The following is an 11,726-nucleotide window of genomic DNA, read 5'->3' as shown; positions in this document are numbered from 1 at the left end:
GAGATTATCTTAATCAACCTTTCATCATGTATTAAAAAATACATGAATGAAGAAAATGAAGGCTATAGAAACTTTGTGAGGTTAATAGTAAGTAGAAAAGCTAGACATTCAACCATCTCAAGTTCTAGTTCTATTTCTGCTATATCAGCGCACTTTGCTTATGTATCCTAAACCACTCAAAAAACCTTCAATGTTTTCCCATTGCCTAGAATAAATTACAAAGCTCAAAGTGTATCATTCAAAAGATATCTGCAATATGGCCACAGATTACTTTGTATTATCATATTGCTTTGGAGACTCTAAAAGTTAGCTATATTTAGACTTATCTGGTAGTCCTCAAATAGAACCTACATTTTCCTGCCTTAGTACTTCTAGTTGGAATTTGCTTGACAGTCTATCCCCACCCCATGCTTGCCTATTGTATTCTCAGCTTTCAAATATGGATTAAGGAAACTTCCTTTATGAAATTTGTCTTGATTCTTCAAGTCAAAATTAATCTATATGGTTACATTTGAAAAGAAAAAGGTTACAGAATAGTATGTGTGACAAATGGTTGTAAATCTTTTTGCCTGCATGCATCTAGAAGAATATTGAAAAGCTGTGTTCCTTCTCTCACATTAGGTTGATATTTAAACATTTTAATCACTTATATATATGTATTTTTCATCCTATATTTAAAGAGTTGTAAGGTTGCAATTCACATAGTACTGTGTATATTGACATTTACAAAACAAAATGTAAATGTAACAATGTAAATGTTACTGTTGGCACATCACTTCTTTCAACACATCTAAGAAATAAAAATACTCTAGCAAATGTTTTAATGAGGTAAGATTTATATACAATGAAATATATATTTTAAATTATATATAAAAATACATTTTGAAAATGTATAAACTGGAGTTACCAATACCTTAATCAAGACAGAGGACCTGTCTATTAACCCTAAGAGTTACCTTGTGCAGTTTTCCAAGTAAACCTTAACCCCACTCCCCAACCCCCACCACACACACACACAGGCATTGCTCTGATTTCCATCAATATAGATTAACTTTCCCTATTCTGGTATGTCATATAATATTAGTGGGTTCATAAAGTAAGTATTCTTTTGAGTCTGGCTTCTTGCATTCAATATCAATGTTTTTGAGATTTCCTAGGTTGGTGCGTGTATAAGTAGTTCATTTTTTTCCCCAAGTAATGCTGTAGTATATGAATATACCATAATGATTTGTTTATCCATTCACATGTTGAGGGACACTTGCATATTTTCAGTCTGGAGATATTCAGAGTAAAGCTGATATGAACATTTTTGTGTGAGCCTTTTGGTAAATGGATGTTTTAATTTTTCCTGTGAAAATACCTACAAATGGGATTATTGGATTACTGAGTAGATGTTTAACATTTTAAGAAACAGTAAAATACTTTCCAAAGTGGTTATACCATCTTATACTCGCACAGCAATGTGTAAGAGTCTCAGTTGCTCCACATTCTTTATAACACCTGATGTTGGCAATCCTTTTAGTGTTGTTCTAAAAACTGAGTTCTTGTTTATGTGGTTTATTTTGGTCACTTGAATATCTTCTGTTTACTGTTTGGTCAAGTCTCTTACCAATTTTAAAGTTGAGTTGACTTTTTTTTTTTAATTTTTAAAAATTTTTCTTCTTCTTTTTTTTTTGAGATGGAGTTTCACTCTGTCACCCAGGCTGGAGTGTGAAGGCACAATCTTGGCTCACTGCAACCTCCACCTCCTGGGTTCCAGTGATTCCTGCCTCAGCCTCCCAAGTAGCTGGGATTACAGGTATCCACCACCATGCCCGGCTAATTTTTGTAGTTTAGTAGAGACTGGGTTTCACCATGTTGGTCAGGCTGGTCTCAAACTCCTGACCTGAGGTGATCCATCCTCTTCAGCCTCCCAAAGTGCTGGGATTACAGGGCATGAGCCACCGTGCCCAGCCTGAATTGTCTTTTAAAAACTCAAGTTGTAAGAGCTTATTTTTATATACTCTGGATACAAACCTTTTGTCAGTTACATATTTTGCAAATATTTAAGTCTATGGATTGCCAATTTATTTTCTTAAAAATTTTTTGATGAACAGAAGTTTATTTTTGTGAAATCTAATCTGTCAATTTTTTCTTTTGTAATTAATTCTTTCCATGAGCTCTCTAAAAAATCTTTGCCTGCCGCAAGTTTGCAAATTTGTACGTCCCAGTTTTCTTATAGAAGCTGTATAGATTTAGCTTTTATGTTTAGGTCTACTATCTATATTGGATTGTTTGTTTATTTATTTGTTTATTTTTTGAGACAGGGTCTCACTCTGTGGCCCAGACTGGAGTGCAATGGCCCTGTCTCAGTTCACCGCAACTCCCTCCTCCCAGACTCAAGGGATTCTCCCACCTCAGCCTCCCTAGTAGCTGGGCTTACAGGCGCACACCACTACTGCCCGGCTAATTTTTGTATTTTTAGTAGAGACAGGGTTTCACCGTGTTGGCCAGGCTGATCTTGAACTCCTGACCTCAAATGATCCATCCACCTCGGCCTCCCAAAGTGCTGAGATTACAGGTGTGAGCCACTGCGTCTGGCCTATTTTTATTTTTAACAAATTTATTGTGTATATTTAAGGTATACAACATGATGTTACAAGATAAATATATAGTAAAAAGGTCATTATAGTGAAGCACATTAACATATCTATCATGTTATCTATTTTGAATTAATTTTTTTATTAAGGGACTAAGTTAAGGTTTAAAGATTTTTTTTTTTTAATCTCCAGTTGTTTCAGCACCATTTTAAATAAGAGTTGTTCCCATTCTGGGATTATAGACATGAGCTACTGTTCCTGACTCCTTTTCTAGTTTCTTAAAATGGGAAAATTGGATCATTGATTTCACATTTTTTTCTTGTCTAATATAGATATTTAATATTTCAAGACTTAGCATAAAGCAATCGTGGTCAAGATAGCATGCTATTGGCAAGAGAATAAACAAGAATATAGAATAGAACAGAATAGAGAACCTAGTAATAGATCTGTCAAAATATAGTCAGCTGATCTTTGACAAAAGAAGAAAGGCAATACAATAGAAAAAAGATAGTCTTTCAACAAATGGTACTAAATATGAACCTAGACATAGACTTTACACCTTTCACAAATATTAACTCAAATGGATCGTAGACCTGAACGTAAAATGCAAAACTATAAAATTCCTAGAAGATAACATAGGAGAAACACTAGATGACCTTGGGTCTTACAATGACTTTTAAGATACAACACCAAATGCATGATCCATTGAGAGACATAATTGATAAGCTGGGCCTCATTAAAATTAAACACTTCTGCTCTGCAAAAGACACTGTCAAGAGAATAAGACGACAAGTCACATACTGAAGATAATATTTTCAGAAGACATTTCTGATAAATTGCTATTATCCAAAATATACAAAGAACTCTTAAAACCCAACAATAAGAAAAATAAACAACATGATTAAAAATGGGTAAAAGACCTGAAGAGATATCTCACTGAAGAAAATATACACATGTCAAAGTAGCATACAAAAAGATACTCAACATCATATTATTTTCTCTTCTTCTTGTTCTTGTTCTTCATCCTCCTCCTCCTCCAACCCCCCCGCCTATTTTTGAGATAGGGTCTTGCTTTGTCACCCAGGCTGGAGTACAGTGGCACAATCATGGCTCATTGTAGCCTCAGCTTCCCTGGCTCAAGCGATCCTCCTGCCTTAGCTTCTGGCTTAGCTAAGACCACAGGCATGCACCACCACACCCAGCTAATTTTTAAAAATTTTCTGTAGAGATGAGGTCTCACTTTGTTGCCCAGGCTGATCTTGAACTCCTGAACTCAAGCTCCCCTCCCACGTTGGCCTCCCAAAGTGCTGGGATTCCAGGTGTGAGCCACTACACTGGACCTTTCAATATCAGATTTCATTAGGGAATTGCAAATTAAAACAACAATGAGGTATCACTGCACACTTATTAGAATGGGCAAGTCCAAAACACTGACAGCACTCAAAGCTGGTGGAGATGTGGAGCAACAAGAAGTCTCATTCATGCTGATGGGAATGCACAATGGTATATCCACTTTGGAATATTGTTTGGCCGTTTCTTATAAAACTAAACATACTCTTGTCTGGGTGTGGTGACTCATGCCTGTAATCCCAGCACTTTGGGAGACTGAGGTGGGCAGCCCACTTGAGGATAGTAGTTAGAGACCAGCCTGGCCAAAATAGTGAAACCCTGGCTCTACTAAAAAATACAAAAAATTAGCCGGGTATGGTGGCAGGTGCCTGTAGTCCCTGCTACTCGTTAGGCTGAGGCATGAGAATTGCTTGAACCCAGGAGGTAGAGGTTAAAGTGAGTCGAGATGGTGCCACTGCACTCCAACCAGGACAATAGAGTGAGACGCTGTCTTCAAAAACAAAACAAAACAAACAAACAAACAAAAAACCTAAGCATACTCTTACCATACGATTTAGTAATCTGTTGATTAACTAAATGAGCTGAAAACTGTGTCCACACCAAACCTGCACATGGGTATTTATAGCAGTTTTACTCATAATTGCCCCAACTTAGAAGTAACCAAGATGCCCTTCAGTAGGTGAATGGATAAATGAACTATGATACATCCAGACAACGGAATATTATTCATCACTAAGTTATCAAGTCAGAAGCAGACCTGGAGGAAATTTGAATGCATATTACTCTGCAAATGAAGCCAATTTGAAAGGCCACATACTATGTGATTCCAACTGTATGACATTTTGGGAAAAGGCAAAATATGGAGACAGTAAAATGATCAGTAGTTTCCAGGGATGAGGGACCAGAGAGGGATGAACAAGAAGAACACAGAAGATTTTTAGGGCAGTGAAATTACTCTATATGGTACTACAATAGCAGATATGTGTCATTATACATTTGTCAAAGCCTGTAGAATATACAGTACCATGAGTGAACCCTAAACTTTAAAATGTAAAACTATGGGCTTTGAGTGATAATGATAGTAAACCAGAAGCAGTAACACATTCTTGAGGGGACTTCAGAGATTACTACCACTGTCAAGTACTTGAAATATGAAATATGCAGGGATGTTGATACCCACCACATTTCTCATTCAACTCACATATGTGGCATGTGTAGAAAACAGATGGATCTTGGCCAAGTGCAGTGGCTCATGTCTGTCATCACAGCACTTTGGGAGGCTAAGACAGGAGGATTCCTTGAGGCCAGGCGTTCAAGACCAGCCTAGGCAATATAGTAAGACCTCCCCAACCCCCGCATCTCTAAAAAATGAAAATAAATAAATTTAAAAACTGATGGATCTTGGAGAATGACAGTGGATTATTATTATAAACTTAACCAGGTGGTGACTCCAATTGCAACTGTTGTTCCATAAGAGGTTCATTAAGGAAATTAAGACACCTCCCTTGTACCTGATGCAAATGCTTTTTTTCCCTGCAATGTCTGTTGGTAAAAAACAACCAGAAGTCATTTATTTTTAGCTGGTCAGGCCAGCAATATACCTTCACTGTCCTACTTCAGGGGTATACCAATTCTTCAACCCTGTACCATAATTTAGTCTGCAGGGCTCTTTCCCTTCAACAAGATAACACACTAGCACATTAAATGGATGATATGCTGATTGAACTTAGTAAACAGGAAGTAGACTTCAGTAAGACATTTTCCTGTCAGAGGGTGGGAAGTAAAACTGACAAGATTTCGGGGGACTTCTACCTCAGTGAAGTTTCTAGGTGTCATGTGTGTGTGGTGTGGGATATGTTGAGCTGTATCTTCTAAGGTGAAGGATAAGTTGTTGTACCTGGCATCTTTTACAACCAAAAAGAAGCACAATGCCTAGTGAGTCTCTTTACATTTTAGAGACAACATATTTGTCATTTGGATGTGCTACACTGGCCCATTTATTAAGTAAACAGAAAAGCTGCTGGCTTTGAGTTGGAACCCAGAACAGCAGAAGACTCTGCCACAGGTCCAGGCTGCCCTTCACGGTGCTCTGCCACTTACGCCATATGATCCAGCAGATCTGATGGTGCTTGAAGTGTCAGCCATGGGTAGATAGGCTGTTTGGAGCCTTTGGCAAGTCCCTCTAGATGTAGAGGACAATGATCTTTTTATTGGATTAAACTTTAGAACCTGAACCTGAAGAGCCTGAAGATTTTTTAGAAAGTGCAAAACATGAAGAAGTAGAGGAAGAATCTAAGAAGGAGGAGGAAGAAGAAATACATGCAGAAGAATCAACAATACCCGCCAACTTGGAACGACTTTGGTCTTTTTCCTGTGACTTAACCAAAGGCCTCAATGTGAGCAGCCTTGCCTGGAATAAAACAAATCCAGTAAGTTATGAAACATTTGAACAATTCTGTTTCTACCATTGAAGGGAAATTATCAAGTTCGAATAATGAAGAATTGCTTTCCTTAGATATGGGACAAGGAATTAAAATTGACCATAACTTTGAGTTTTAGAATGCCCTTAAAACAAGTTCCAGTTTAAAAAGGGGGAAATGCAAATAGTTACAAAATAATGTTTTTCTCCTTTAATGTAGTAAATATTTAATGTATAAAACATTACCATTTTTATTTTAGGGGATCTACTTGGGACATGGCATTCTCTGAATTCATGTTAGATATGGATAAGTAAACTAGAGGATTGGTAGATTTATTTAATGTATACCAAAACTCATGTGCCCAAATTTATATTAGTCTCAAAGTAGTCATATTTGGAAGTGTATACTTAATCTAGTGACCCTACAAGTGTGCAAAATAATTTTGAGATTCCTTAAAATACTGTTACCACTGATATTAGCAAGTACTTAAACAGCACTTAGTACGTAGCAGGCACCATTGTGTTTTAACTGTACTAACACAACAACCCTATGAATTAGATACTATTATTCTTCTCATTATGTTGAAAGGAAACTGAAGCACAAAAAGCATAAGTAATTTGCCCAAAGTCACACCACTAGTAGGTGAAACAGCCAAAATTCAAATGCAAACGTCTGGCTCCATAGTTCTTGCTCTTAACTACTACACTGACAAAAGTCATCTTGAGGCAAATAAGATGAATTGTCAAGTTGGAGAATTATATGTTTGGTTGTAAAAAAGAGAGAATTGCAGAGTAATTAGACTAATTTTCTTCTGGGATTTATAAACTGGTTCTGAAGGTATTTCCCAGTTAACAATTCCAACAGTTTTTCAGGTAATGGCAGTATCTTTGATATAAATATTTATATCGTTGAAGCAGTCAAAACCAATTTATTTAAATTATATTATATTTTGTATGTTTAAGAATTAGCCTTATTATTTTATTGCCACACCTTATCAGGTGCTTTGTGCAGACATGACAGTTGTCATAGTTATTAAAAAACCGAAAGTCTATAATCATTTCCATTGAAATCTAAATAACACATTATTTTAATTATGTGTATTATTTTGTAACAAAGTAAAGTACTTTTATTATGAATTTATCTTTATAAAACTATATTTGGGACTGTCTTGTCAATTAGTGGAATTAATTTTAATTAATTAATTTTTTGGAGAGATGGGGGTCTTGTTTTGTTGCCAAGGCTGGTCTTGAACTCCTGGTTTCTAGTGATCCTCCTGCCTTGGCCTCCCGAAGTGCTGGTTTTACAGGTGTGAGCTACCATGCCTGTCCTGTAAATAGGATTTAATAAATCTGTAATAAAGATATATGAAACATTTTTAGAAACTGAATATACTAGCATTTTAAAAATTAATGCATTGCTGTGGAGATTAAATTAAATAATTTTGAATGAGCCTAAATGCAAACATATTACAGATGGAATCTATAATATTTATTAATTCATTGTATAAATATTTAGTGAACATTAACTCTGTGCCTAGTACACTGTTAAGGCACTAGAGACACAGTAGTAATGAAGTTATACATAGACCCTACCTGTATAATAATTTTGAACGTGCTATGATGAGGAAATAAACAGTGCTGTAGGGACCCACACAAGAAGCTCTTGACTGTTTCTTAGAGAAAGTAATGCCTCTGCAGAGTCTAGAAGAGATAAATAGGGATTTGTCAATATCAGGGTGAGAGGGTATAGTAGTGAAGACTGTTTTTAAGACAGAGAGAATTGTGGAGAGATTATGTTGTCCTGAAAGTAAGGTGGTGATAAGAAAATGTAATATTCTAAAATTAAAGGTATTCTGGTTACAGAGCAGAGGCTGGATTTGTTCAGTTATTAAGCTTTTGCCTATTTGTATTTACATATGCATTTCTAGAAATGACCTCCTGTATAAGCAGCTCATGCTGCCTTAGCAAAATATTATAGACTGGATGTCTTAAAGAACAGCAATTTATTTTCTCATAAATCTGGAGGTTGGAAAGTCTAAGATCCAAGGGCTGCTGATTCAGTTTCTGGTGAGAGCTCTCTTCCTGGCTTGCAGTGGCTGCCTTTTCACTGTGTCCTTGCATGGCAGAGAGAGATCTATGGTGTATTTTTCTCTTTTTATAAAGTCACCAGTCCTGTCTCATTAGGACCCCATCCTTTATAATCTCATGTAACCTTAGATTCCTCCTAAAACCCCTATCTCCACATACAATCATATTGGAGGTTAGGCCTTCAACATATGAATTTTAAGGGGACACAGTTCAGTCTATGGCACCTACCTTTAACTTGTGTCCTTTATTTTACATTTGAAATAATTAGGTAGTCCTCAAAAACTCAAAATATATTATAACCTATTAACACAATCTCAGAAGACTACCTTAATATGTAAAAGAACTTGTTAGCAATTGGTTATTTTTAGGTGCTTATCTTTCAGTCTGCAAATTAGAAGCGTTACACTGATTAATTTTTTTGCTTAGGAATATGGAGGTATAGAGTAAAAACAGATGGTGTACTGGCATTTTTTCCTCTCAGTCGAAATGTCTTACTACTATTTTTAACACAGCTCATTAATATATATGTTTATATATTTACCAATATTTTAATGCTATCTTCTCTTATTTTTAAATGTATTTTTCTGGTTTTCAGGATCTTTTGGCTGTTGGCTATGGGCACTTTGGATTTAAAGAGCAAAAAAGAGGATTGGCTTGCTGCTGGTCAATAAAGAATCCCATGGTAACCCAAACAAGAATAAGAAGCATTTTTATCTGGCTGTTGACAAAATTCTCATAAAGTATATAATTACATGTAATAAATAAAGTCTAGAAAATTTTATCAATTAAGACTATTTTCTTTGGTTTAACTCATAGCAATTAAAATTTGTTCTTGTTGACATAGGGTAAAGAGAATTCATTTATAAATTCATTCAGTAAATATTTATTGAACATGTACTATATGCCTATATATGATGATGCAGAGTTGAACCATTATTGATTTTCACAGCTAATTATAAAGAAAAATGAATCTGTAAATGAAAATCCTTTGAAAATTATGGGTTTTTTTGTTTGTTTGTTTGTTTTTCTTTTGAGACAGAGTCTTGCATTGTCGCCCAGGCTGGAGTGCAGTGGCGTGATCTTGACTCACTGCAACTTCCACCTCCTGGGTTCAAGCGATTCACCTGCCTCAGCCTCTCAAGTAGCTGGGACTATAGGTGTGTGCCACCACATCCAGCTAATTTTTGTATTTTTAATAGAGACGGGATTTCACAATGTTGGCCAGGATGGTCTTGATCTCTTGACCTCGTGATCCTCCTGCCTCGGCCTCCGAAAGTGCTGGGATTACAAGTGTGAGCCACCGGAGCCCAGCTGAAAATTATGTTTTTAAAATACCTGGTGGTTTCTTAATATATGAATACCTCCTTATCACCTGACTGTTATTCTCAATAGAAACAAAATAAAATAAATTTATATGACCTTCTTACTTTTCAGAGAGAATGAATATAAAGAATCATAGTAGTAATTTTGCTAAACAGCCCTAGTCAATCTGTTACTTTAAAGTTTTATATTTAGTTTTGATTCACAACTGAAATGCAAAGTAGAAAACTTAGAGAAGGGCCAGAAGAGCATATAAAAATGACTAAAATTTTTATAAATACCTCTAGTCTGTAATATCTATAACAGTGTTTGAATAAACTTAGCTATATGTCATGTAAATCTGGGTTTATATAGCATAAAAGAAAGGGAGAAGCAATTTTAAATGTGGAGGGATTGACATTGGATTCATCATCAGTAGTCTGTCTTCTTTTTTATGTAGGTGGTTAAAAACAGGAAAGGATTTAAATTAGACATTCAAACAAAACAAACTCTTCATGGGGTTGTAGAACAGAGTAACTTGTAACTTGGGGAGTTTTAGAACTTTTTCTCTTCATTCTTTAGATAATCCAAGCATCTGAAACAAATACTAGAATACAGGAATATATGCTAGATGATTAGTTTTTTGTTCCCATAAGAAGGTAGACATGTGATGGTAATACTAATCCTGCTGAAAGATTACCAAAATATTATTGTAGAAGGCTGTGCTGTACTTCCCTTCCTTCTTTCCTTCCTCCCTCCCTCCCTTCCTCCCTCCCTCCCTTCCTTCCTTCCTTCCTTCCTTCCTTCCTTCCTTCCTTCCTTCTTTTCTTTCTTTCTGAGATGGGGGTCTTGTTATGTTGCCCAGGCTGGTCCCAAACTGCTGGTCTCAAGTGATCCTCCCACCTCAGCCTCCCTAGTAGCTAGGATTCCAGGAGTGAGCCCCCATGCCCAACACTCTATTTCTTAAAGTCATTGAGTGCTGAGGATTCATACTTGTATCAAAGGAAATGACCAAGTGAAGTTTTATTCTTTTCTGTACTGGAAATGAGGAGGACAGAAGTAACTGAATGTGGGCTAACTCTGCTCACATACCCACTGCCACCAAACTAAATCTCAGCCACCATTATATTCTGTCTTACTGTAGTCTACAAAAACAAGTTGAAAATGTAATTTTTTAAAATTTAGTGGCCAGAACGTATTTATCAGAGTCCATATGGAGTTACTGCTGTGGATTTTTCAATTGGAGCACCTAACCTTTTAGCAGTTGGCTACCACAATGGCACAATTGCAATTTACAATGTACGGAGCAACAGTAATGTTCCAGTTCTGGATAGTAGGTAAGAACCTGAGAATTAGATAAATGTATAATACATGCTTTTTCAGGAGGATTTACTCTGTTATTTAGTTTTGAGTAAATATTTATGTCGTTACTGAGAGTGATACCATTATTTTTGAAACATTTAATAATCCCTCATGTTGTCTCTGCAGCTGGAATGGTGTGTCCTAATAGCTCCTTCAACTTCTCTGCCCATCTCACTAACCAACTTCCTCTGGCTTCACAGTTTATGCTTATTCTTAAACTACTGCTTTGGTTTCACTTCTTCCAGGAAATTTTCCCATTCCTTTCTTTTGTGCAACCTGTACATACCTTTATCATAGCACTTATCATATTATATATAAAATTATGTATGTGTATATATATGTAAATCTATCTAATCTATCTATATCTATCTATCTATCTATCTATCTATCTATCTATCTATCTATCTATCTATCTATCTTGCTAAGAAGGGTATAAGTTCCTTGAGAGCAAGGATTGAATCTTACATACCTTTCTATCATCAGCATGTCATTGAAAATTGGACATATAACAGGAGTCTAGTAAGTGTTTGATGAATAATTAATGAATAAATGAGTTATATGAGGAAAGCCAAAAGGTTAGAGGTGACAGATATTAAAAAGACTAGGTTTTTGTAATAGACAAGATACCA

The 11,726-nt window shown here is 35.9% G+C and overlaps 1 protein-coding gene across 1 annotated transcript in view; it reads left to right on the top strand.

Moving 5' to 3' along the window:
- The window catches only part of WDR78 (WD repeat domain 78), a 105,549-nt gene that overhangs the window by 75,492 nt on the left and 18,331 nt on the right, over window positions 1–11,726 (top strand). The window contains 3 exon segments of the mRNA XM_011994975.1: window positions 6,156–6,358; window positions 9,032–9,118; window positions 10,921–11,072. Coding sequence (XP_011850365.1) covers window positions 6,156–6,358; window positions 9,032–9,118; window positions 10,921–11,072 — 442 coding nt within the window.

This window comes from Mandrillus leucophaeus, unplaced genomic scaffold (genome assembly GCF_000951045.1).
Source record: "Mandrillus leucophaeus isolate KB7577 unplaced genomic scaffold, Mleu.le_1.0 Scaffold464, whole genome shotgun sequence".
In the NCBI taxonomy this organism is placed as follows: domain Eukaryota; kingdom Metazoa; phylum Chordata; class Mammalia; order Primates; family Cercopithecidae; genus Mandrillus; species Mandrillus leucophaeus.
This window is presented reverse-complemented; position numbering and strand designations above follow the sequence as displayed.